Source organism: Sinocyclocheilus grahami, unplaced genomic scaffold (assembly GCF_001515645.1).
Source record: "Sinocyclocheilus grahami isolate Dianchi unplaced genomic scaffold, SAMN03320097.WGS_v1.1 scaffold359.1, whole genome shotgun sequence".
NCBI classification, from domain to species: Eukaryota; Metazoa; Chordata; class Actinopteri; order Cypriniformes; family Cyprinidae; genus Sinocyclocheilus; species Sinocyclocheilus grahami.
Window position 1 is genome coordinate 186217 of NW_015505538.1, and position 27636 is coordinate 213852.

At 36.8% G+C, this 27636-nt stretch overlaps 3 protein-coding genes across 11 annotated transcripts in view; 2 read left to right on the top strand and 1 right to left on the bottom strand.

Moving 5' to 3' along the window:
- Nucleotides 1–2413: 2413 nt before the first annotated feature.
- LOC107548992 (MARVEL domain-containing protein 2-like) lies at nucleotides 2414–12831 on the top strand. Of its 8 annotated transcripts, none has more exons than XM_016229881.1 (10): nucleotides 3097–3295; nucleotides 4395–4449; nucleotides 4544–4645; nucleotides 6288–7442; nucleotides 8056–8091; nucleotides 9257–9355; nucleotides 9442–9587; nucleotides 9692–9863; nucleotides 10362–10412; nucleotides 11935–12831. In XM_016229881.1, exons 4-10 carry the CDS (start codon nucleotides 6336–6338, stop codon nucleotides 12052–12054), a joined length of 1731 nt encoding a protein of 576 aa, XP_016085367.1. In that variant the 5' UTR covers nucleotides 3097–3295; nucleotides 4395–4449; nucleotides 4544–4645; nucleotides 6288–6335; the 3' UTR covers nucleotides 12055–12831. The 8 variants fall into 8 exon arrangements, with proteins under 8 accessions (XP_016085369.1, XP_016085367.1, XP_016085366.1 ...); XM_016229880.1 differs by lacking the exon at nucleotides 4544–4645 and adding an exon at nucleotides 5978–6104 and having other exon boundaries at nucleotides 4395–4480; nucleotides 11935–12830; XM_016229879.1 differs by lacking the exon at nucleotides 4544–4645 and adding an exon at nucleotides 5978–6104 and having other exon boundaries at nucleotides 11935–12830.
- A 433-nt stretch (nucleotides 12832–13264) lies between these two features.
- oclna (occludin a) lies at nucleotides 13265–21678 on the top strand. The gene is made up of 9 exons (XM_016229887.1): nucleotides 13265–13356; nucleotides 13693–13752; nucleotides 14483–15146; nucleotides 15237–15404; nucleotides 17648–17775; nucleotides 19119–19301; nucleotides 19375–19546; nucleotides 20483–20524; nucleotides 20611–21678. The coding sequence occupies exons 2-9, from the start codon at nucleotides 13694–13696 to the stop codon at nucleotides 20707–20709; spliced, it is 1515 nt and encodes a 504-aa protein (XP_016085373.1). The 5' UTR covers nucleotides 13265–13356; nucleotide 13693; the 3' UTR covers nucleotides 20710–21678.
- A 1038-nt stretch (nucleotides 21679–22716) lies between these two features.
- Nucleotides 22717–27636, bottom strand: part of erap1a (endoplasmic reticulum aminopeptidase 1a) — a 15227-nt gene continuing 10307 nt past the window's right edge. Inside the window, exons 13-19 of one of the 2 annotated variants that reach the window (XM_016229888.1) lie at nucleotides 26356–26516; nucleotides 25265–25421; nucleotides 24607–24791; nucleotides 24347–24508; nucleotides 23988–24128; nucleotides 23759–23840; nucleotides 22717–23103 (exon numbers count right to left, since the gene is read on the bottom strand). In XM_016229888.1, the coding sequence (XP_016085374.1) occupies nucleotides 22954–23103; nucleotides 23759–23840; nucleotides 23988–24128; nucleotides 24347–24508; nucleotides 24607–24791; nucleotides 25265–25421; nucleotides 26356–26516 (1038 nt within the window). In that variant the 3' untranslated portion in view covers nucleotides 22717–22953. The remainder of the gene's footprint in view (nucleotides 23104–23758; nucleotides 23841–23987; nucleotides 24129–24346; nucleotides 24509–24606; nucleotides 24792–25264; nucleotides 25422–26355; nucleotides 26517–27636) is intronic. The other variant, XM_016229889.1, reaches the window with a different exon arrangement.

Consider the following 27636-nt stretch of genomic DNA (forward strand, 5'->3'; position numbering starts at 1 on the left):
TTTTTCAAAAATCTGTTTTGATTTGTATCATATGATTGAAGCTATTTCATGTAATAAAAACTTATTTGAAAAAATATTTCATGGTTAGAACATAATGCATACCTAATGCATATCTTATTTATGTGAATGATACAGAAAACATTATAAGGGAATTCCAGCTAACAACGTTTTCTAATGTTCCCATTAAAGGGGTCATATGATGCTGCTAAAAAGAACTGTATTTGGTGTAATTAAATGTGTTTATACGGTTTAAGGTTCAAAAAACACATTATTTTCCACATACTGTACATTATTGTTTCTCCTCTATGCCCCGCCTTTCTGAAACACTTCGATTTTTACAAAGCTCATCGGTCTGAAAGCAAGGTGTGCTGTGATTGGCCAGCTATCCAGTGCGTTATGATTGGCCGAATACCTCAAGCGTGTGACGGAAATGTTAGGCCCCTCACCCCTCACATACTGTGATGCCGTGTCCTGGAGTGACGAGACCAAAACAGTAAAACCCATTATAAACGAGGCATTTGTTGCATCCAGTGGGGACATAATTACGGATTATAATGACTTATACTGTCTTTTTACGCGTTGCGTTGCATTGCGCCGCGTAAACATAAAACCATGTCTGCATTTGTGATCAGAGAAATGACAAACAACAAGCCCTACTCTACACTGCCCTACATACAAATATGTGAATTATTTAAACATTTAAAGGGGTCATATGACGTTGCTAAAAAAGAACATTATTTTGTGTATTTGGTGTATCCAGTGCGTTGTGATTGGCCGAATACCTGAAGCGGGTGACGGAAATGTTAGGCCCCTCACCATACTGTGATGCCGTGTCCTGGAGTGACGAGACAAAAACAGTAAAACCTATTATAAACGAGGCATTCGTTACATCCAGTGGGGACATAATTACTTGTTAAGCCAACATTTCATTTCATCATTCTGCAAACATTATGAGAGCATATACTTTTGAATGTTCTCTATACATTCTGAAACAAGTAGTAACATTAATATGTTAAAAAATATTAGACAAACATCCAACTAAAACGTTTCTAAAAAAAAAAAAATGGTCCATGTATAAATGTTTTTGTGCTAATGTTTTGAGAAGATTATTAAAAAACTTCATATGAACATTCTATTAATGTTACTGGAAGAACATTTGTTCATAATGTTCATACCAAAGTTCTGTTCCCTGCTATAGCTGGGATAATATTTCAAAATTTAAAATGAAAAGTTAGTCCTTAAGTGTCATGAATCCGGTCCATGAACTTCCGTCTGCTTACCATCAGAGGTCACCCTTTCCATTACATTGACTCTCGCACTACACCTACTGTTGCTTATCATCCCGGACTACATATCCCATCATTCATTGCACTGATTGCACTCAGCACTGATTGCACACAGCTGTTTTCACTGATTGCACACAGCTGTTTCACATCACTCACTCACTATATAACACTCACTCAAACTACCATTCACTGCCGAGTATTACTTAGCCTGTTAGTTTTCCTAGTTCCTGTTGCCTTGCCGGTTTCCTCGGTTCTGCTCTTTGCCTGTCTCTCTGGATTTATCCCTCTAGTCTCGCCCATGTGATTCTGTCTGCCGATCATCGACCTACGCTAGCCCTAGCCCCACATTCTTGTGTTTTGCCTGCCATATACCTGTTTGCCATTGTTTGACCCTGCCTGTTATGACCACGTCTCTGTCTTCTGTTCAGAATAAAGCTTGCACATGGATCCACATGTCTCACGTCTTGTCAGCCCCGTAACATTAAGATTATTCTGTTACTGTAGGAGTTCCTATTCATAGTTAATTATTGCCATGAAAAGGTGAGGCGGACCATAAAAATACATCATAGTTTGCTAAATCAGTTTTGCAGCTCAATACCAGTGTGTGTATTTAGCAGTATGACACAAGAAGGGTGTCGTAATGTTTATTACTCATCATATTCATTTGAAGTACAAGTAACTAATACTTTTCAAACTAACCTTCTTCAACTTCAGCTCGAGAAATAGTTTTGTTTTCACCTGAACAATAATCCTACATCCTTGTTTTAAAGCATATTTCCACATATGCTTCCTCTGTATGCTTCTTTAGTTCCTCAACTTACTGAATAAAAACTGCGTTACGTGTGTCAACTGAAAGTCATTGTCTCTTTGAATTTCGAGTTTGATCAAAAGATGTTTTTGTTGCATTGTTCAGAACAGACATATGAGCAATGTTTGGGTCACCCACAAAAAAACAGTTGAGAACCACTACTCTAGAAGAACTAAAACCAGTTTTCTAGATCTTTTCCTAAGCCTTTTTACTTCATGTTCCTTTAGGGATAATGGCATATTCTGGAGGAGACACTATTCGTCATTGTCTATAATAATTTTCAACTGGTTTTGCTTCAGGACCATTGCACATCAACTGATGACCCAAAACTGTGCCATAATTTGTATAGAAGTAAGCAAAAATCGATTTAATATCAAACGGTGTTTGCACAACTTACTGAATAAAAACTGTTTTCCGTGTGTCAACTGAAAGTCATTGTCTCTTTGAATTTCAAGTTTGATCAAAAGTTGTTTGGAGATGAATCACACTGACTGCACATGCAGAGATAACTCTCGTTTACTCAGTAAACACAGCATTTGGTTTTTCCCAGCAAATGATGCAGAGTAAGCAAAATACTGATGATTTGCAAATATGCCAATCACAGAAATCTAGGTCAGTTAAGTCAACACCACAGTACAAAACTAAACAAAACATGGTATACTTTGTAGTAGCATGAGGAACACCATCCACAACATGACACTCCCCACATCCACCCTCTGGTTTGATCATAAATGACATCTTTATAGTGAAGAGGAACCACAAACTCTTCCTGAAGTGAGTCACATCAGTGAGCTATTCAAAATAGCTATATCTTATTTAATATTGTCCTTATTCCCAGTTTGCACTATTATTACTTCTTTACTTTAAGAATGACTTCAGTATTAGATTATTCTATTATGTACACCAATATATTATTCTTAAAATATATACACCTGTCCTGTCCATGATAAAGATCATGCAAATGATGTCACCTGGGAGTCTGCGCACACTCGTCACCAGTTTCAGTCCATGTCGTCATCGTGTCTTACAGCCCGTGAGAAGAAGAAAGAAGTTTCTGACAGCAGGTTTATCTTCCTCTTCAGGTCATGTCTTCAAGTCTCTGCTGACGTCACACGCTGGGACAGGCTGCGTCACGTGGTACAACTTTCCAAACCTGAGTGTTTCCCGAAAAAAAGTGTGGAGAAACAAAACCCTGGAAAAGGTGAGACGAAATCATCCTTGAAGTATATGATATGCTCTTTATGTATAGTACCCGTATATAGTAAAACCAAACCGCATTTCTAAGGATGTGGTCGTTGTTGTTTTATTAGAAACGCTTTAGAAGTTTACTAAGCGTTCTTATATTTCAAACAAGTCTTAGATAAAGCAGAGATCTTAGTTTTGGGAGATCTACGCACTCATTAGGATAAATGGCAATCATTTAAACTTCGTTGACCTGTTGATCCCGCAGTGATTTTCTTTGGCGCGTGTTCACGCGGTGCAACATTGTTTCAGTTTAGCATGGAATGTGTCGAATCATTGTAGAATTTATGGCGCGGACACATTGTATTATTCACTACTGGCAGTGTTGGGGAAAGTTACTTTTAAAAGTAATGCATTACAATATTGCGTTACTCCATTAAAAAAAGTAACTAATTACGTTACTTGGTTACTTTTTATGGAAAGTAATGCGTTACGTTACTTTTGCGTTACTTTTTAAATCTGGGCAGGGCTTGCTTGTTTGTTTTTAAAATAAAAAAAGTTATATTTTTGGCAAATATAAAAGCCTTTCACACCAAAAGTGAAATGAATAAGCCTCAGGCTGAAGGGAAATATTAAGTGAGATGAATTAGTGCATATTCATATTTATTTTAGAACTACCGTAACAACATCTGATTTCTCTCAGCATGGAGACAGGAGAGCTGTCAATCAATAAATTGGAAATAAAAGTAACTTGCGTTACTTATTTGAAAAAGTAACTCCGATATTCTCTTGTAGATTAAAAAGTAATGCGTTACTTTACTAGTTACTTGAAAAAAGTAATCTGATTACGTAACTCTCGTTACTTGTAATGCGTTACCCACAAAACTGACTACTGGTAATTAGTTACATTGTTGAATTGCTGCCAGCAACCCACAAAAAAACATTAGCATGCACTATGGTATTTATATCTCATACATATATTTACCATGGTCAAGAAACATGGCATTACTTTGGTACCTTTTAGTACTTTTAATGACGGAGATACAGGTATTTTTGGCTCTTCATGAATGTGTTGATTTCTTTTATTAATATAATCACTTCTTGTTACTGTCTTTCAGGCCTTTGGATTCACATATATCATTTGAGGTTTTACACACTGAACTCAAGCCCAATGTAAGTCTTGCTCCGTGACCGCGTGTGAAAGGTATTCCATAAAAATGTCTTGTTCTTTCTCATTCGTAATACTTTCCTCTTGTTGTTTCGTTAGGTAAACTATGCTTAAGGAAGAACGTAACATGGAGATTATTGTTTTCTTTATTTTATGCTGTTGACCTGTGATTGCCCAATCAGACGTCTAGTTCTTGAACAGGCATGCTCATTTCTGTCTCTGTGGTTGTCTTGATTCTATCTATGTCGTAAATGTTTGGGTTGCAGTCGTATCTTCAGTGGGTTTAGAGTTAACGCTCTTGCTAGTGGACGACGGGTTACTGTTACAGTCGCTGCTATGTTCAGGTTACAAAGTTGGACCGCCTGACCTGGGGAGCACCTGTGTCCGAGAACATATATTGTACATGGATAGATATAAACATTTATCACACATCTTTGGAATACTTTTTCAATCGTAGCATTACATGGTCAAATATTTTTTTAAATAAAGTGTATGATTGTCCCACAAAGTAGTTCTAGTTTCTGAATCTACATTATTACTTAAATATTGCTTACACATACTCCATATATAATTCTATTTAGCAAGTTCACTTATTCATCCTTTAAGACACTGTTGCTTCCAAGGTGTTTGTTTCTTGTATCTCTACCTGGTATCCCGAATGGTGATTATTTGTGTCGATAGCCTCTTATCTGCTTTGGAGAAGGGTTTTTTGCATAATGTCTTCATTCTTTTGCTTTTTCTTGCACTCTTTTCACTTGTATAGAGGCGTTTCCAGCTCCGTAAGTGGATGAAATCGTCAAGATTTATCTTAGTAAAACACAAAAATTTTGCATACTTTGCTACAATTTCTGTCAAATTTACGTGTTCTAGCACACAATGTATCTGCTCTACAATAGCAGTTCTCAACTGGTTTTTCTTCAGGGCATAGATTTTACATCGCACGTTTACTGATGACCCAAAACTCTACCATAATTGATATATAAGTACAATCTAAAAAATGCTGGGTTGTTTCAACCCAACTTTAGGTCAAATATGGACTAACCCAACTATTGGGTTAATTTTTTTAATTAAAAAAATTTAAATTTTTAACCCAAACGTTTGGTTAGTCCATATTTGACCCAAAGTTGGGTTGAAACAACCCAGCATTTTTTAGTGTGCAAGTAAAAATGTATTTAATATCAAACAATGTTTGACTGGATGCACTGACTTACTTTGATGTCAACAATAAAGGTTTTGGGAATCAGAAAGCTTCTATTTAAAAGTTGATAAAACTACTTATTTGTTTTCTTAACTTTGCAAAACTGTTGAGGAGGTTTGACTCCAAAAAATTTATAAAACAAATCTCAAACTTTAGAAGTAAAGTGCAGTGCTCACTCTACAAGCTATGCTTAATTATAGTCAGTTGCGTTGTTCAGAACAGACATATGACCAATGTTTGGGTCACAAACTACCAGTTGAGAACCACTACTCTAGAAGAACTAAAACCAGTTTTCTAGATCTTTTCCTAAGCCTTTTTACTTCATGTTCCTGTAGGGATAATGGCATATTCTGGAGGAGACACTATTCGTCATTGTCTATAATAATGGTTTTCAACTGGTTTTGCTTCAGGACCATTGCACATCAACTGATGACCCAAAACTGTGCCATAATTTGTATAGAAGTAAGCAAAAATCTATTTAATATCAAACGGTGTTTGCACTTCCTTTGAAAGGAACAACAAAGGTTATGGGAATCAGGAATTTTGGGTCACGAACCACCAGTTGAAAACCACTAATCTACAAGAACTAAAGAACCCAGCTTTCTAGATCTTTTCTTTAAGCCTTTTTACTTCATGTTCCTCTAGGGATAATTTATATATTCTAGAGGAGACTCCATTTGGCGTGTCCGAAACATGCCCCACTACAACGATGTACGCACAGGCTCGCTTCCGAGTCTTCACGGATTGACTGATCACAGGACATCTGACTCTTTATGCTCCGAACCTCTTCCACAACCTCCCCTACCGGACCAACCACCGATAGGCCCCGAGTTTGACCCCAGCGGAAGCGAGGACAACGAGGACTCTGCCCTCGACATCAAACCTGTCCACCGTTTCATCCCAGACAAATGGAAGAACTTCTTCAGGTCCAGCAGTGGAAGCAGCAAGTTGAAGTCAATGTTGGGCTCGAGCAGCAAGAACACGACCACTGACGGCGTTCGTTGTTCTCCGCCGCAATCACCATCGGTTCCCGGTTCCTACCGCGACCCGTACGGCGGATCCGGAGGCAGTTATAACTCATGTAAAGAGTGCAAAGCAATGCTGTTGGGGAACCCTGTGGAGTCCATTGATGGGCACACGGTGCACACAGCTTTGACATACAGCGAAAAAGTTGAGGAATACAACCAGCGCTACGCCTACATGAAGTCTTGGGCTGGACTTTTACGTATTCTTGGTTGTGTCGAGCTGCTTCTTGGAGCAGCTATTTTTGCATGCGTTTGTGCTTACATTCATAAAGACAATGAGTGGTATAACATTTTCGGATACTCGCAACCTGGTGGGTTTTACGGAGGAGGTTACAGCGGCTCTTACGGAGGAGGCGCTTACGGAAATGCCAACTACACCGGACCCAAGACGCCATTCATCCTAGTGGTGGCAGGATTGGCGTGGATAGTGACCGTAATCATACTTGTCTTGGGAATGACCATGTACTATCGAACTATCCTTCTAGACTCAAGTTGGTGGCCTTTAACAGAGTTCTTCATAAACCTGACTCTTGCAGTCCTGTTTTTGGCAGCGGGTTGCGTGTACGTGAATGACACCATTCGAGGTGGACTCTGTTACTATTCGTACTTCAATAACGGCATCAATGGCGCGTTCTGTCGCACTGAGGCTGGGCAGACAGCCGCTATCATTTTCCTGTTCTTCACCATGATCGTGTACTTGGTCGGAGCCATTGTGTGTCTGAAACTGTGGCGTCACGAGGTGGCTCGGCGACTACGAGAACGTAATGGGCAGGAGGTGAGATTGTTTATTTTGATTTCTATTTCTGTTGCATACTATATTCTAAGCCAGTGTTATTTTAGTATCATGATGCTATTATAGTTTTTATGTTAATATTTTGTTATTTTTGCATTTTCATTTTTTCATTTACATTTTACTTAAACTTTTAGTACATTTGTTTTGTTTTTGTCATTTTTTTTTCAATGTCTATATATATTTATTTCAGTTTTAGTTATTTTGGTACATCAAGTTAAACTAAATTAAAATGTGAAATGTTGCTTTGGCAACTAGTTGAAATAAAATAATTATATTTTATTATTAAAATGATTATATTTTATTTCAGTTATTGCTTATTCTATTTCAAGTAACGAAAATCGTTACTATGTTCTAACCCTGCACTAAACAAAGTATTTTCAGATTGGCTGTAATTTTGTGACTTTTTTTGTGAATTTTTGCTTTTGTGAACCGAAAAATCGCTATAAAACCATGATGTCGTATCTTGTTAGAAATGTATATTATTGCTGTTAATCATGATGTCGTTGCCAGTATCGTCATTTGTTCTAATAACTCTAATATAGTTGCAAAAATTAATAAAAACAATAATTGATTCACCTCCACTTTTGTGTTATAGATGCAGCCAAAAGATTATCCTGCTGCTGTGCATTTGGCAAGTATTTTCTGTCTGTTCTCATGTTTACCCATCTTCTAAACAAAGTATTTTCAGATTGGCTGTAATTTTGTGACTTTTTTTGTGAATTTTTGCTTTTGTGAACCGAAAAATCGCTATAAAACCATGATGTCGTATCTTGTTAGAAATGTATATTATTGCTGTTAATCATGATGTCGTTGCCAGTATCGTCATTTGTTCTAATAACTCTAATATAGTTGCAAAAATTAATAAAAACAATAATTGATTCACCTCCACTTTTGTGTTATAGATGCAGCCAAAAGATTATCCTGCTGCTGTGCATTTGGCAAGTATTTTCTGTCTGTTCTCATGTTTACCCATGGTGCATTGCCATCTGCTATATGACGTGTTGCATGTAGCCTTTCACAGCATACTGGAAACCAATTTGGCGACTAATATAACAAAATATAATTCATATAATGCAATCATATTTAAATGCATGTTAATGCTGATGTTATTCAGTTATTTCTGAGGTAATTTACTTGCCTTCCTCCATGTTTGACAGCGACAAACAAGCACTTGTATGAAACCTTACAGAATAGAATGCTGCAGTATAGACTATTTCTATTTTTATAGGCCAACCTGGACGTTAGCATCACCCTGGTTTCCTTTGACAGAAACCCACTAGGATTTTTCAATTGGCTTTTGGATTATTGCGGAAAATAAGCTCTATGACTAACAAAAGTTTATGATTCTTCCATGTTTTGTTCATCATGAGAGCTTCACAAATAAGCACAACTTTTAAGAATTTTAAAGCCTAAATACAATCGCCAGAAGTAAACGGCTAAACATAGGCTTTAAATGAATTACACCACAATCACATGACTTTCAGTCTTCATTTAAAAACATTTTCTCTGAAAGTTTGAGTTTGAATAGCTTGCAAAAGTGTGATTATATCTGTAAAATCAGACTAGTGAGTAGATGAGTTGACCTGTTCAGCTTGTAGACGTTTAATGTCCTGACAACCTCTATAGTCCCATTTAGACACTTGTTAGCAACCGCCATTCTCAAGACTAGTAAAAGCTTTAAAAAAATCACAAGGGGGTATTACTGATGTTTTTTATGTAATAAAATAAAATGTGAAAATATTGTGTTAACCACAGGCTTAAATTCAGACGTTTAACCAAAAACCCATTGACTTCAGGACGATGGAACCAGAAGTGCTAAAATGCAACTCGTTTCCGGGTTTTGGCCCCTAAAAATACACCATCCCTGCAGCACTCCATTAATAACCATAACTAAGGTGGGCGGGGCTTAGCAAAGGGTCAGTATGTGATTAAGTCAGAGAATATTCCTGGCAATTTTGCATCATCCTCTTTGCTCTAATAGGTTGTTGATGGTTCAAGGGAGCCGATGCCAGTCTCAGCGCCGGTACAGCACACTGCCACCCCTGCCGTCGCCAAGCCCAAAGTTGTGAAAGTTCATATTCCAGCTGGACTCGCTCCAAAACCTGTGATCATGCCGGACTACATCGCGTGAGTATTTGCTTAAAAGAGAACTCACAAGAGGGTATTTTATGACCTTGAGATGCTTTTGCTCTGTGATTAAGCTCATTCTTGTGTTTTGACTTTCCCTGCAGTAAATATCCAGCTATCCGAACGGATGAGCAGCGGGACCAGTATAAAGCCGTGTTTAATGACCAGTATTCTGAGTATAAAGAGCTGCATGTAGAAGTTCAAGCGATGCTGAAGAAGTTTGATGAAATGGATGTGATGATGCAGAATTTACCGCAAACCCCCACCAGCCACATGGTCAGTTGAAAATCGCTTTTATTACTTTACACATGCATATGAATGCTCATATAAATAAACTAATATCAAGCACAAATCAACAAGAAGTATATGTGTGTGTTTTCATTTGGAATTATTAAATTTTTTGCAGTATGCTCCCTGTTGGATGTTAGAAAAACATTAAACAAATGTTTTGACGCTTCAGCTTTAGAAATTGTGAATTTGCTGTTTTTAAAGATACTGCAATGCCACAGGACTTAATGCGTTTTATTTTTGCATTTTTAAGCAAAGGATTTTACCCTAAATGTTGTCATGTTATAAAAAAAACCTCCTATATCTAGTTGTCTAATAAACCCGGCATTGCATATTATGAATATTGTTGGCTCTTTTACACATTGCTTTTGTTCCTCTTTTATAAGTTGCTTTGGATAAAAGCGTCTGCTATATGCATAAATGTAAATCATGAATTTCAGAAGAATAATTCTAGTCTACTGAAAAAATCTCTCTTTTTTATCATAGGAGCGTGATCGCATCAACAAAATCCTGCAGGAATATCAGAGGAAGAAGATGGTGAGTTATTAGCATCCATTCGACTAGTGGTTTAATAAAACATATGACCGTAAAATGGTCTTTATTTAATTTTTTTTTTAAATATTAGTGAAAAACCGATTAGGCCATTCTGTCACTTGCAGAATCATGCATAATCTAGTTATAAAAAATAATGTGATTTTGTTCATTATACTTTTGTTTTAGGGTTTAATGTTGAAAACATTCCACATTAATGATGGGTCAGATGGGTTCTTACAGTTTTAAACCATGCACAAATGTACACTTAACAAACATTAATGTTGGTAATTTTGTTATACATTCATCTACCGAAAGTGTACTCTCAGCTTAGTTTAACAGATATTACTATATTTAAATCCTTCTTCCAAAAAATCAGCACAGAAAATGTAAAAAAGTCTGCAGATTCTGTGTGGGCCTGTACACTGGTAGGTTTTGGAAGGAGGATGAGGAAGGGGGCGGAGGCTGATTTTCCCACAAGATTCGTCTTTTCAAGAGAAGGAAATAACTGTAGTCACTCAAAACGTCAGTGGCTCCTCTATAAAGACAGTTTGAGCCATATTTTGAGCGATAGCACAGGAAAATGAACATGTCATGCCACAGTCAAGACATGCAGTTTTGTTTCTGTGATTTTCTAGCAATTCATGTGAGCTGCATTAAAGGAATAGTTCACCCAAAAAAATTAAAATGTCCTCACCCTCAAGCCATCCAAGATGTAGATGAGTTTGTTTTTTCTTTAGATTTGGAGAAACTGAGCATTACATCACTTGCTCAGCAGTGGATGCTCTGCAGTGAATGGGTGCCGTCAGAATGAGAGTCCAAACAGCTGATAAAAACATCACAATAATCTACACCACTCCAGTCCATCAGTTAATGGCTTGTGAGGTTTGTTTGTAAGAAACAAATCCATCAAGACGTTTTATCTTCAAACCATTGTTTCCGGCTATCTCCTATATAGAGTCCTCTATCCATAATCCTGCTTTCTCCAAAGAAAAAGTCAAAAGTCAAGAGAGAAGTATGTAATATGTAAGAGGACAACGGGAGATGGACTTTTTCACAGGAGGAAGCATTATTATGGATTATGGACTCATATTTTGGCCAGAAGCAATAATTAGAAGTTAAAAACGTCTTAATGACGGATTTGTTTCTTACAAACACGCAACTATTCTCTTCACAAGACATTGATGGACTGGAGTGGTGTGGATTATTGTGATGTTTTTATCAGCTGTTTGGACTCTCATTCTGACGGCACCCATTCACTGCAGAGCATCCACTGCTGAGCAAGTGATGCAATGCTACATTTCTCCAAATCTGTTCTCAGGCAGAAACAATTAATCTACATCTTGGATGGCCAGAGAGTGAGTAAATAGTAATTTTTGGATAAACTATTCCTTTAAAAACTAGTTGTTCAGTTTGGTTGTAGAATGCAGAATAACCTATTTTAATCACTGTTTGTGGCCATTGAGAGAATATTTAGTTCTCACTCTTCATGGTCTTATTTATGTCTGTGATGGTGTTTTGTCCCAAGGATCCTTCATTTCTGGAGAAGAAGGAAAGATGTGAGTACCTGAAGAACAAACTCGCGCACATCAAGCAGAGGATTCACGAGTACGACAAAGTCATGGGCTGGAACGATGGTTACGGCTGAAACGGGCAGCACTAGATTCAATCCTTCATTTTCAAGCTGGGATATCGTATTACACTGAGCATGTGACCACTGTATCTGCAGAGCCATGCTAGTCTGGATTTATGTTACAAACAGTAATCCAATGAGGGATCGATAACTTGCATGCTCTTAATGTACACGCTGATCCTTGAGCACTGACTGAAAATATTTTCTTTTCCATTTTGTATTTCACAATGCTGACTAAAAGTGCATGAATGTTTAACGAAATACTCCGTGTTCAGTTTGTGTATGAATACAGAACTGCTGTTTTTTTATCCGTTCATTTGAGTGATTTTATGCATTAATTCATTTTTCTGCTACTGTGTTGAAGTTGTATTTGATCTGAACAACAGCCTTGTCCTGATCTGTTCAGTGTTGTAAATGCATTTTGATGAGCTGAATAGGTGATTTATGCAAATACTGTAAAGAGTGAAAAGTCCAAGCATTTCATGCAAATTTGTTATAACTGAAATAATCTTTGAATAAAAAAGTCCAGTCAGGAAGCACTTCAGACACAACAGAGCATACGCTTCCTTTCCCTCCATGGCTAATTGCAACATAGACATAAAAATCTTAAGAACTTCCTTATTCCCTAGAAACTTTCAGTACCCCTCTTTTAAAGAAAGCATTTAGTTCTCCATCTCTATCAATTCTCCATTTCCGCCACAAACCGCAGCAGCCGTTTACAAGTGCAATTACACTGGAATAAAAAATACAAATAATGCAATTATAAAACTTGTGACATTTAACACTTTATTTCTCTGCTCAAACCTATGGCAGGTTCTCACCATCTGGGGAACCATTTAAAGATTTTAGTTTTTGAGATAAAGTTTGTAGAGTAGATTTTTTTTGTTAGTACATATGAACTAATCTCTGTAACAAACCTCACCACACCTCTGTGCGTGTTTCTTATCGCAGACTCATTCTTTTATCTCTTAAGATATCTGTATCATAAAACCAGATGATCTCTTTATGGCTGTTTCAAAATCTAGTATGCTGTCTATCTAGACAGCATTTTTACGCACCATAGGCATCGAACCTTATTTTGAGGCATTTATAAAGCTAGATGATTGTCTGCATGGGTATCAATTTGAAGCACATGAAGCTGTCTAGTTAGGGAGCTCGATAGGATTTGAGCCACGCTCTCTCTCTCTCTCTCTCTCTCTCTGTGTGTATGTGTGGGCGTGTTTTGTGTGTGTGGGCGGGGTTTAATCATCTTAAGGTCAGGTTGTTTGTGTCACCTGAGCAGTGAACATCAGTGCGCGAGAGCAACTCCGCAAACAGGTGAGACTGAAACTACTATATATAGATATAGATATAGATAGATAGATAGATAGATAGATATAGTCTATTATGTAATCCGTTCTGTAATCAAAGTTATAGTATATATCAGTGTATATACCTGCGTTAATTATAAGATAATTGATGCCGACGGTCACAGATTTACTTCAGAAACAACTATTAAAATATTACATTACGTTTTACCCACTAATGGTCTTTTTGATTGCTTTCTGTTCAGTCGTAATGAGGTTGATAATATTGAAATGAGGTAAAGTGCATATGATACTCATTTTTATACTCCGTGTATTTATTAATATTCATGTTTTTGTCTCGTTTCAGAATGTCTTCGAGGCCGCACGGGAGTCCTCCGCCCTATGATTATCATACAGACGATGGATAGTAAGTGTCGAGTTTCACCTCAGTGTTGCTTTGGATTGTGTTACATGGGTTTAGATTTTTTGCCTTTGTTTTTTTTATACAGAGAACTTGAACTGCACAGCCAGAATGAACTGTTTCTGTACAAATTAAATAAATATAGGGCTATGAATGGCTATTGGGTGGTGTATGTTCCCATATTTATGTGACCAATATTGGTAGCGAGTGATTATGCTGGTATTAGATTTTATTTTCCTGTTACAAGTTTCAAAAGAACTGGGAATTCACTGATACTCATAGATAGCTGATTATTATATGTTATGGCTGAAAACCTACATGTTATAATAGTTTATAGTATATCTATCATATATGTTTTGCCTGTTTTTATACAATATAACACTTACACCAGCACACTTAGACACTACAAATTAAATTATACAATAAAATATTGAATTTAAAAAGACTGATGGTACTTTTGAAACCAGGTGTAGGAAAAATGACATGGTTTGAAATGAAAAAAAAGACAATACTGATATCTTGCATTCAAGATATCACGCCAAGTCAAAATATATTGCCGTTTTAAACAATTTCTCCAAAAAGAAAAAAACCCCGAATATGATACAGGCATATTCACTAATATCTTGCATCCCTCATTCAAAGATTTGAGCTTTAGTGTGACTTGTTTTTATGTTATTGAAGTCAGAATGTATTGTGTCCTTAAAAAAAAAAACAGTTTGGACCATTTTCTCTCCAGTAATGTTGCCCCGCAGCCTGCGTATTCGTACTATCCTGACGAGGAGTTCCAGCATTTCTACCGCTGGACGTCTCCGCCGGGCATCATAAAGATCATGAGCGTCATGTCAATCATCTTCTGCGTGGGCATCTTCGTATGCGTGGCCTCGACGCTGGCCTGGGATACGGATGCAGGAGCGGCTGGATTCGGAGGTTCTTATGGAGGAGGCTCATACGGCAGCTACGGTGGAGGAGGCTCATACGGCGGCTACGGTGGAGGTGGCTACGGAATGGGTGGCTACGGAATGGGTGGATCCGGAGGTTACGGTTACGGCATTCTCGGCTCTCAGAACGACCCCAGGCAGGGGAAGGGCTTCATGATCGCCATGGCCATCATCACCTTCATCATTCTGCTGGTCATCTTCATCATGATCATCTCGCACCAGAAAGTGGCTCAGGGAAGGAAGTTCTACCTGGCCGTCATCATCATCAGCGCCATCATGGCTTTCCTCATGTTAGTTGCCACCATAGTCTATCTGGTGACGGTTTACCCAATGGCCCAGTCGTCCGGATCGGTTCAGTTCAATCAGGTTTACGCCATGTGCGCCGCTTACCAGCAGCCTCAGATGACGGGTGGGTTCGTGAACCAGTATCTGTATCACTACTGCGTGGTGGATCCTCAGGAGGTGAGCACAAATCGTGTAAATCTCAGGAGGTGAGCAGTAAATCGTGGTCAGTTTAAGTCTCTAACAGTGACCTCTTTGTTTCTCATCCAGGCAATCGCTCTTGTTTTGGGCTTTATTGTCACCGCGGCCCTCATCATCATTATGGTTTTTGCCATTAAAACCCGTCAAAGGATCAATCATCACGGGAAGGACAACATCCTATGGCGCCATGTGAAAGAAATTGGCGATCAAAACTCGCCGCAGGATGTAGAGGATTGGGTGAGTTTGATATTATTGTTCTTTGCATTGTTAGTCGAAGTATCAGCTGTTATCCAATGTTTCTCCTAAAAGTCCTTGGGTGAGAAAATGTCTCAAGCTAGTCAATAGTTATCGGAGTAGGAGTAGACTGAAAAAATTGGTGTAGGATTTACAATTTTCCCTTAGAAACTGCTGGTAAATTTCACAAATAATTACAAGGAAATGGCATCACATTGAATTAAACATTTGAATTTGGAAGTAGAAAGACTACTAAAAATAATTTTCTTGTAAAATATACTCCTATAATCTTTGTTTTATTTACAACCTCAAAAAATTATTTAAAAAAAAATACAATATATACAGTTTTTAGAATTGTGAGTGACTTTTGATTGCAGAAATTTGTATCTTGGCAAATCTGAGCTCTCTTCAGAAACTCTAGAAATTTGAAATTGGGCTAGATTCTCAAGAGGAAAAGCTGGGGAAATATCAGGGATATTGTGATCTCCAGCCCTGGAAAAGTCATAGAAATTCTTATAAATAATTCATTCATTCAAATAAATAAATAAATCTGAAATCAGTAAACCAATTATAATAAAATAATTTTTAATCTTAAAAATATTAAAGTGTCGTAATGAAATATATGAAATACATTTAATTGGTTAGAAATAACTTTTTTTCATGAGTAGAATCTCCATAAAAACATGTCTCAAAATGTAAGTTATCAGAAACAAATGCACTATAAAAAATACTATTTCAGTCCTACTGCTTCAAAATTTCATTTTTAATTCAATGCGTTAGTTTACTTGGTGTTTTTATTTATTTGTGTGTGTGTGTGTGTGTGTGTGATTCAGCAGTTACTGAGTGAAAATTTTCTAACTAAATCCTACACCAAATTTTTAAAGTGCAAAACCCCTGAAACTCTGTGAAACTGAGTTCTCATTTGCTCCCCATTGAATGGTGTAGAAATGGCAATTATGATATTGAAGATCATTTGTGACTCTTAGTGATCACTCAACTATGAGCCTCTGTCCTAGAACTTGTAGTCGTCTACTGTGACTTGAAGAACTATAATTTGGTCTTTTCCATACAGAGGGTCTATTCTACTCAATGTGAAGTTAAGATCAGCTTAGATTCTACACCTGTGCTCATTTCTGTTGCCAAACAAAGAGTTAATTGACTTCCTCCAGTCTCCACGTAGCATTAACCTGTTTATCTCTTAGAGGAATAGTCGCTGAAGGTGGAAAGACCTGTTTGTGTGTGTGTGTGTGTGTGTGTGTGATGGTGGTTGGGGGAGGGAAGAGCTCGCAGTTGGTTTCTGGGTGTGGTTTGTTGTGACAGTTTCACTCACATATATGTGCTAGACATGTTAATGGTGCTTAACAGAGGCCTCATTTTCTTTGTGAAATCTGCTTTAATATTTTACTAAATCTTTTTTGTAGTTTGATTTTTGGGCCATTTTGGAAGATATTCAGTGGATCAATGTAAATAGCTTTTTAAGGCATGTAGATGTATAATGTTGTAAATCTGATATTTTAAGACGTTTTTATTAAAAGATGAATATTGGATCTGAATAGAACATCAAGATATTTGGGTTTCCAAGCAAACGTTGATATTTGTGTGTTTGCATTTTGTTTAATGCTCAAGGACGAACTGGTTCAACCAGAAACCCAAATCTATGTGCAGCAAAAGGGATTGTGTTTTCGGTACTACGGTTCATGTTAAATCAGGCTGTGTTTCTATAAAATAAAGATGTGGAAAAGGTCTTTTACAGATCTTCTATAGTATTTGTTGACTCCTTCAGGATAGACATGTTGAAACATGTTTGCACCAAAGAATCCACCTCAAGCACTGAAAACTGAAACCACTGAAACCATTTGAGTGAATCGCACAAAAACTGTCCAGAAATGTTAACTTCACGTGACACTTCTTTATTAATATCATCAGAGGGATTGCTAAAGAATTATGTCTTGTTCTTATTACTGTAATAGGGGACAAAATAATGCAATTTGTAATGTGCAATTGTAAGTACACCTGTCATGGCAGTATTTGGTGTACTGAATTTAATTTATGCATAAATAATATGACTCTATTTTAATATATATATTTTTTTACATGTGTACTTGTATTTTATTTTATTATTATTTTTTTTATTATTTTATTTTCCCATTACAATAATGAGAATAACCAGAATTGTTCTTAATAGTCGTGATTGTCAATAGTGTCACAATGCAATCATATCTTAAGGCTCTCTCTCTTTTTCTCAGGTGAATGATGTGAATGGAGTCCCTGAGCCGCTGCTGGCTGACTATCCCATGAAGTCTGGAGGGTCTAGAAATGAGCTAGATGACAACAGCACAAATTATGACAAACCTCCTTACAGTGAAAGTCCTGTGTGAGTATGGCCCTCATCTCATCTGTGCGGTTCTGCATGTGACGTAGAGTTCGGCTTTGAACACAATGCACCTGATTCTGATCTGTTTTTAAAAATCTGATTCTGGGACTGATTGTTCATACTGATGTTTTGAAAGTGTTGAAATAAGGTCTGTGTGTTACTCAGATCTGTGTGTCACAATATGCTCCGTGTATCTACATGCTGGAATACAATTATTATATAAAGGAATACAATTTTAGTAAGCAGATTAGTGTTGGTTAGTAATTTAGTAAAAAAAAAATTTTTTTTTAATTTGTTTCAAAAACAATTGCATTCATTTTATTGTACTGTATTGTGGTACAACATTATTATTTTTATTATTAAAATTAGCATAAAGACAAATAATAGAAGAAATGATTATGATGTGTCAATTTGAATTTAAAAATATACAAATTGTTAAAAAAAATACAAGTAAAACATATATTTAAAAATTCATATTTTTATGATAAATTTTTCAAATCTATCTACATATTTGTTGCATTTGATTGTGCTACAACTTATTAAAATTAGCATAAAGACAGTAGAATAAATTAATATGAATTTCCAAAAATAAAGGTCATTATAAAAACTAGAATACAATTTTTTTTTTTCACAATTTAGCGTTTTTTGTTTTGTTTTTTTTGTTTAAATGTATCTGCATATATTAGTTGCCATCACTGTAAAATAAAAAAAAAATAAAAAAGATTGCTGTGATTAATTCCTACAACTTATAATTCAACATTAGAATAAGTAATGTGTTTTTACTTTAAAAACATTTACATTTAAAATAAATGTTGCGCTTGACTTAAAATTCTAAGTTTAGTTAACTTTAGTTTAGTTCATTATGATGCTGTCCTTCATCACCGTTTGATAGTTGTTCAGCATGACACTTGAAACTTTGTCAAATGAAAAATTCTGCAAGTTGCTTGAAAGGAAATGAAAGTGGACAGAGTTACAGAACAGGTCGTGCAGAAACCGCATTGTGCGACGTTACTGAGATAAAGGGAGTTTACACATTCTTTCACTTCCTCGTTTCTGTGTTCCTCTCGGATCTGAATCATTTCTGAAAATGATGTGCGTTCTGGAGACTCACTGTGACCATTGTGCCAGTTTAAACAGCATGACGAATACCTCAGCTATGCATACTTCATCTCAGAAGTAGCCTAGCACACCGTAGAAAGAATGACGACACAGTGGAGGAATGAAAACAAGGTCTCATGTAATCTGCCCTGCGTTGTGGTTATGAGCTAATTGCTTGTGTCTTTGTGCATTTGACGTTTGCATGATTTATGGGTCAAATGTCTGCTCATGTTTGTGATGTTTAGGGAGATTGAGCACAATGTGCCCGTCCGTAGTTCAGTCCTGCTGAGCAGCGGATCAGAGATGAACAGCTCTGCAGGACGGCCCAAGAAACGGCGCGCTGGACGCCCGCGAACCGCCAACGGACGGGATCACGACACGGACTACGCCTCCTCTGGAGATGAGCTGGACGACGATGACTTCTCCAGGTGAGTTCACTGCTCTGGGTTTATAAGGTACACTGGCATTCGAGATGAGATGCATGTGGTTTTGTTTTTCCAGTGAATTCCCTCCCATTATTAATAATGAAGAGAGAGAACATTACAAGCGCCTGTTTGACGAAGACCATCAGGAGTACAAGGAGCTCCAGGCAGAAATGGACCAGATCAACAAGCGTCTGGCTGAAGTGGACCGGGAGCTGGATGACCTGCAGGAGGGCAGTCCTCAGTTCCTGGTATGAAAAGATTCAGCGACGACTCTCAATAGTTCTCATTACCGAGAATGAATAAGTACCGGAATATTGTCATTATTTATTATTCTTTTTATTAAATTAGCATAAAGACAGTACAAGAAATTTGATTATGAAGTGTAAAAAAAAAAAAAAGTCCATTTAAATTCTAAAATAAAATTCAAGATAATAGTCCTCAGATCCTGGTATGAAAGTCTTCTAGATTCAATGATAATTATCATGAATTGTCATTACTGAGAATTAACAAGTATCGGAATATTATCATTATTTTTTTATTAGTATTGTAATAAAAGAATTATAAAAATTAATTTAAACAACAACAACATACTTCTACTACTAATTATTATTATTATTAATAAAATTAGCATAAGGAGTACAAGAAATATCATTTAAATGTAATTGATTAAATTATTAGTATTTATTGTTATTAATTGATATAACTTATTAAATATTTATTATTATTAAATTAGCATAAACGCAGTACAAGAAATATTATTATGATGTGTAAATAAAAAATTACAATTTGAAATGATATTCCTCAGTTCCTGGCATGAAAAGTCTTCTAGATTCAATTATAGTTCTCATTATGATTATTATTATTACTATTAATTTAATAATAATAACATAACTTATTTAATATTACTTATCTAAATTAATATTAATTGTTTTACAATAATTTGAATTATTATAATGATTATAAAAATATAAATGTCAATTCAAATACATTATTTTTCCCCCCTTTTTTTTTTCTTTTAATTTTGAGTTGAAATATGACTTGCGTTTTGGAAGATTCTCCCATTATTGCATGACTCGTTTGCCTTCCGATGGAAAGTTCCTGTTGGTTACGCTGTGTTTGTGAATAATTAACGTTAGCATGAGTCACTGCGCTTGTTGCTGACTTCAGTCATTCTCTCGTAACAGGACGCCATGGACGAGTACAACGCGCTGAAAGACAAAAAGAGGGTAAGAATGAGCTGAATCCAAGATTTCTCACAGAAACGAACAATAGTGGAGGATGTTATCTGATGCATTTCCCACTGTCTCTGCAGAGTGGCGATTACCTGCTGAAGAAGAAGCGCTGCAAGCACCTGAAGGCCAAACTAAGCCACATCAAAAGAATGGTCAGCGATTACGACCGGAGGTCCTGAAGATCATTCCCATCACATTAGAGAAGAGCGAGCTTCTGGACAGTATTGTGACGGCACAGATGTGTTGGCGTCTGTCCAGATGTGTGGGTCGTTGCCACTCGTGAGCTGGGCTGTGTTGCTTTCTGGACATTTGATTGATAGTGCATGTAAATATTCAAGGCATTCTGATTTGTATTGCTCAGTGCAATATTTTCCCAGAATCCTTCATGAACCACTTTTAAAATCAGGTTTAACTAATGACTAAATCCTCATCAGTTCTGTAGTTTTTTTTGTTGTTGTTGTTGCAAATGTCCAATTAGCTGTTACAGGTTTAACATGAACTTGTTGGTGTTTCAGTACTGCGTGTTTGTTTTTTAATGAGTTTTTTCTTAGTGGGTAAAATACTGCACCAAATAACTTTACCAGGTGGGTGGTTTGAACTCTTGATAACTAGTATGTCTGTATAAATCAAGCTGTGATCAGTTACAGGTTAGAGAGAGCCTACAAATTTAATTGCCTTTTAAGCTATATTTATGCCATTTTAAAAACTTTTTACATGCTGGTATGTAAATATGTAATTTATATGTTCAACCATGTGATTTCTTTTCATTGTTTTTGACAATTAATAATAAAATCATTTTTAATGCCGCCATAAACGTGACCATACATTTACTAGTACAATGAGTGTTTGTGGTTTCTGAAAGGATGTCAATAAAATCCACAAAAAAGCTATTAAACCGGTTTCTTTCATTTTAGACATAAAAACAATGTCTGGGTGTCACAAAGAAAGGTTCCTGTTTCTTTTAGTGATGCACCGAATTTCGGCAACTGAAAATGAAGATGTCGGCACCATCGAGTTCGACTTGTGGATTTTTATCGATCTTCATAGCAATAAGATTTGTTACTTTTGATATGAAACTAAGTCTGAGCTTCAAATTTCTCAACTTTTTAAAGAAAATCGTGCTAAATCGCTGTAGCGCCTCCGTTCAAGCGGTTCGTGAAACGATCCTCTCTTCCTCTTCACTAGTTACAACACGCTCAATAAACATGAATGAACATCAGAAATTATGCTGAAAGAAAAACTTTCCAAAATGTCTCATGTAATCGATCAATCAGCTTGTAAACAAGTCACGTAACATTACATTTACCTCAGCAAATTTAAAGGGGTAGTTCACCTAAAAATTTAAATTCTATTATCATTGTTTTCATTTATCGATTCCTATTCAGACGTAGTAAAAATGCACATATGTAGAAGTAAATCAAAAAAAATTTTATATATCTTTTTCTCTTTAATTTTCAAAACAACCCTCGATTAGAAAAAATAAATCTAGAGAGGAGTATTAGACCTGTTGTCTTTATTATTTAATGTATGTTAGAATAAACCTGTCATTAAAATCTTTTTACAGCCACATTTATATTTCAACAGCCAATTGGAATAGAAATATAATTATATCATTAAAAGGCTCATACAAAATCTGCCTTGATAAATAAAACGTATTTTTGGTTTAGTTTTTTTCTTGGCTAAAGGAACACTTCATTTTCGGTTTTAGGATTAGTTCACTTCCAGAATTAAAATTTCCTGATACTTTACTCTAGTCTTTCTGTCTTCAGTCGCAAAGAAATGAAGGGTTTTGAGCAAAGCATTCCAGGATTTTTCTCCATATAATGGACTTCAATGGGGACCAACTCTTTATATGGGGAATAAGGGTCCTTTCTAGCGAAACGATCAGTCATTTTCTTAAAAAAAAATACAAACTTATATTTTAACCACAAATGGTCGTCTTGCACTAGCTCCGCGATGCACTTCCATAAACTCGCACATGACGTAATCACGTTGGAAAGGTCGCGCACGGTTAGATCTTCGTCTGTGTACTCCGGTTGAAACTGCAGTTTGGACCTTCAGCCCGTTGGTCCCCATTGAAGTCCATTATATGGAGAACAATCCTGGAATGTTTTCCTCCGAAACCTTCATTTCTTTGCGACTGAAGACAGAAAGACTAGAGTAAAGTATCAGGAAATTTTAATTCTGGAAGTGAACTACTCCTTTAATTTTGGTGCATCACTGAGTTGATATTTTGCATTAATATTCAAAACTTTAGATGCTTTTTGTTCCAGCCATTTCAAATGTTCATGTTCAACATGATATCAGAGCTGGTTTCTTCCAGTGTTAAGGTCCTTGGAAAAAGCCGTACCCAAGGTGCAGTCTTGAGTTCCACACCCTGTTAAACACACTTTCAAGAGTCTCTAGAGTTTGTCAGGACTCAATCATAGACTGTTTCTGTCCAGCCAGGCTTTCAGTAGTGGGACGTTCCCGTCCATCCAGCGGATGTTCTGCTGAATCTTCTGCAGGGCCTGTTGAACGCTGCGGAGCCCAGAGCCCTGATCCTGTGCTAGTGACCCGAAGAAAGACTGGACCTACAGGAACAACACAAACAAGTGCTCTTAGAATTCTACTGACACCAATCAGCGCAAATGCAAACGCTTTTGTTTACATATATGCCATTAACCTTTCACCCATGATTTATGTCAGCTCATGTGACCTCAACATGTTCACAACATGAAAAATAACCACTGTAATATAGAATAGAACTGTGTGCACATATTTCTCAAAATATATAAATATTTCTCAAATTCAATCATCAAATATTTGGTGGGGAATAAAAATATTGTTAACAATACATTAGTAAATGCATTAGCTAACATGATCTAAAAAATGAACAATATATATTTTTAAGCATTTATATTTTTAAGTAATTAAAGATTACTTTGTTAATGTTAGTAAACAATATAATTTTTCATTGTTTGTTGATGTTAGTATGGAAGCTTGTTTATGCCATGGAATAAAAATTTTTTTATTGCAACTTTTTTTCTCAGAATTCTTTATGTTCATGTTGACTAATGTAGTTAACTAATGAAACCTTACTGTAAAGCAGTACTCAATGTTTTAAGGTAGAAATGGACTATAATTAATGCAATGGTTCAATATCTTAACTGTATTTTATTTTGTATTTTTTGGACAATAGGTGCTCAATTTGCATTCATACGTTTAGAAAGAATGAATCTAAAGTACCTCATCGAGCATTTCTCTGGTGGAATACTGATCGGTCACTCCGACCGCCATGCGAGATATGGCAGATGAACCGAGATCAAACCTAAAAGGAGCATTTGGATTTAATACACCATTAACATTCACAATCTAACATGCTATAATGTGTCATAAGCACCATGAAATAAGAACGTGACTGTAGGTAGATATAAAGCAATTCATAATGTTTCGGACACAGATATTAGCTACACACTTTTTCACAAGTTTCCCCCAGTTGGTTTTCAGGAAGTCCCAGGCAAGTTTGAAACCTTTTGGGTTTTTACTGACGCTGATGACCAGCGATGGCACGTCTTGTGTTTTTATGATCTCTCCTTCAATGCTTCTTTCCAAAAGCCTAGACAGAACGAGAAAGCAAAACACATTCTAGAGCAGGTTTAACTGACTCAAGATCGTTGAGAATCGAAAAGGTGAGAAATTAATCATGCTTTTGGCATTTTAATGACTTTTCCGATAAACATGCCAAACAGTTTGACCTTCCTTAATGATTCATGGTTTGGGTGAACTATGAAAATGTCACGTGACGTCTCAGCTGCTTCATGAATGCAGACTCACCACTGAAGCTTGTGAGCTAATGGACTGTAAGAGAGGGCGGCTTTAATCATCCACTTCTCCGATGGCGAGACGGCCCGCTTGTATTTCTCCAACAGGAAGTCCCAGCCTTCGTCTGTACGCGCCCCTTCAGTGTAGACCACCAAACTGACGTCAGTGGGCAGCCTGAAGCAAACGACATAAAGCATATGTTTGAATGAATGAAGACAGTCTGCAGTATGTTCGATGTGGACGCCATGTAGATCAAACTAACGAACTCTCACCGCATTTTGCCATCGGATTCTTTCCACTGCTGGAAGAGTCGAGTGGCGGTGCTGATGCAGGATGGGTAACGACGGACGCAGGCGAACAACAGCAGATAATTCCTGAGCATCCGCTCGGATACAGACCCCTCATCAGACCAGTTCTGACGGTCAATCAGTGTCTTGAATATCTTCACTAAATGATTCTGTTAGAAAAGCAAATCAACAACAGCTTGTCTAAATATATTTTTAGTGCTGTCAAACGACTAATCGCGATTAATCGCATCCAAAATAAAAGTCTTTGTTTACATAATATATGTGTGTGTACTGTGTATATTTATTATGTACTGTATATATAAATACACACACATGCATGTATATATTTCGAAAATATTTACATGTATATATTTATATTCATATAATTTATATTATATATAAATATATTTAAGATATAAACAACTTATTTTTCTTAAATATATACATGCATGTGTGTGTATTTATATACATAATAAATATACATAGTACACACACATATATTATGTAAACAAATACTTTTATTTGGGATGCGATTAATCGACAGCACTATATATTTAATTTTCTGCATAATAGGACCCCTTTAAGATCCTAAATATTACACACGTCATCTTTAAGTGGACGTAACCATGTTTGCAACCACAACCTTCAGCTGGTTCTCCAGTTCCTCCATGTTTCTCTTCTCCATGAGTTTGTAAAAGGGCACCAGCTCATTAAAGCCCTGCGTCACCGGCATGATCTCCGACTCTTTACTGAGGTACAAACTCAGATTCAGAGCTTTATCCAGCGGCACTTTCTCAACACTGAAGGAAAGACAAACACACTTGATTAAGAACAAAAGTAAACTGTCTGCAATGACAGCAACACGATTTTTAATGACTGAACGTCAATCTTAAATCAAGTCAAATCAAGTGTTGTTTGTGTTCAAATGCTGCAGGATTTTTCTCTTCACTCTTCACTTTTCTCCATTTATGAAGTCTTTGCATCAGCTGGTGTTTTGGTGATTTTTAGCGGATGTATGAACTGAAGTAAGCTCTCCTCAAGTTCACACAGGTGTCTACAAAACTTATCACAAACTTCTTTTGTCAAATGTTGTGCTTGAAAGTGTTTCTGCATCTTTCTTTACCATAAATGACACTTGATTTGATACATTTTAATGCAATGACATTCAGACGATTTAAGTGTGACTTGTGTGACTAAATACTTTCTGTTTCTGCCCAATCAAATGCATATGGATAGTTTTCCACTGAATATTCTGTTTTACTCCAAAATATGTCATAATACAGGAAAGAAATGCACTGCAAGTGCTGTTTTATGTTCTCTTTAAAGAAATCGTTCACCCAAAAATTTAAATTAAACTTAAAATGTACTCACCCACAGGCCATCCAAGATGAGTTTGTTTCTTCATCAGATTTGGAGAAATGTTGCATTGCATCACTTGCTCACCAATGGATCCTCTGCAGTGAATGGGTGCCGTCAGAATGAGAGTCCAAGACATTAACTGATGGACTGGAGTGGTGTGGATTATTGTGATGTTTTTATCAGCTGTTTGGACTCTCATTCTGACGGCACCCATTCACTGCAGAGCATCCACTGCTGAGCAAGTGACACAATGCTACATTTCTCCAAATCTGATGAAGAAACAAACTCATCTACATCTTAGATGGCATGAGGGTGAGCAGATTTTCAGAGCAAGGTGAACTATTCCTTTAAGGAACACAAGTTCAGTTCCCTCACCTGACCAGCTGAAAGATGTCGTGGATGAGACTGGCTCTGTCGTTGCTGCTGAACACACTGTGGTTCTGCTGGAGTTGTTTGATCAAAGCATCCCAACCTCTCGACTCATAATGTACAATATAATACCCCCGCAGGTCCACGTTGAATTTAATCCAGTCCACCTCCTCTGGCAGGTAAGCATCCACTGCTGAGCAAGTGACACAATGCTACATTTCTCCAAATCTGATGATCTACATCTTAGATGGCTCTACATCTTAGATGGCATGAGGGTGAGCAGATTTTCAGAGCAGGGTGAACTATTCCTTTAAGGAACACAAGTTCAGTTCCCTCACCTGACCAGCTGAAAGATGTCGTGGATGAGACTGGCTCTGTCGTTGCTGCTGAACACACTGTGGTTCTGCTGGAGTTGTTTGAAAAACCTCTATTGCACCTTATCAGAGACTAAAAAAAATAAAATATGAGAAATTATGAACTTCTATTGTGTTTGGGGTCATTTTTACCCACATATTTTATGTTCAAAATTAGCTGCACAGACGCAAAAGTGAAAATATTTCTATGATGTTTTTTTTGTCATGACTGCTTGCAATGACTATTTGCACACTGAGTTACAAATGAATATAACTAAGTCTAAATTGTATCTAATAATAGTATTTATTGCTTTATGTACTTGTGTAAATAGCCTCTGCCTTTATGTCTGGTTCTCAAAGCTTGTGAGGGTAAAATGGATTTCTCACGCTTTTTTTCAGTGATGCAACAGACTAGTAATAGAGATCCCAAAAAAAACTAACAACCAAAAAACATAATTTCACTGATTTTTTTTTTGACTGAGAAACTCCAAGAACAGCAAATTCTCAATTTTTGAGTCTTGAATGCCATAAGTTATCATGTATTTCATATTTTAGTCTGTTTTACCTGACTCTTTGCTTTTTTTCAAAGTGTAGATCTGATGGAAATAAATGGGGGTCCTAACACCACTATCATCACCACAACTATGTGACGAAACTTTGCATGCACACTCGTGACCCTGAATGAGAAATAGTCACCAAATTTCAAAAAGAAATAAGTGACGTGTGGCCCATACTCAGAATTAGTGCTCAGCATTTATCCCATCCAAAGTGCGCACACACACACCGTGAACACACACCCGGAGCAGTGGGCAGCCATTTATGCTGCGGCGCCCGAGGAGCAGTTGGGGGTTCGGTGCCTTGCTCAAGGGCACCTCAGTCGTGGTATTGAAGGTGGGAGAGAGCGCTGTACATTCACTCCCCCCACCTACAATCC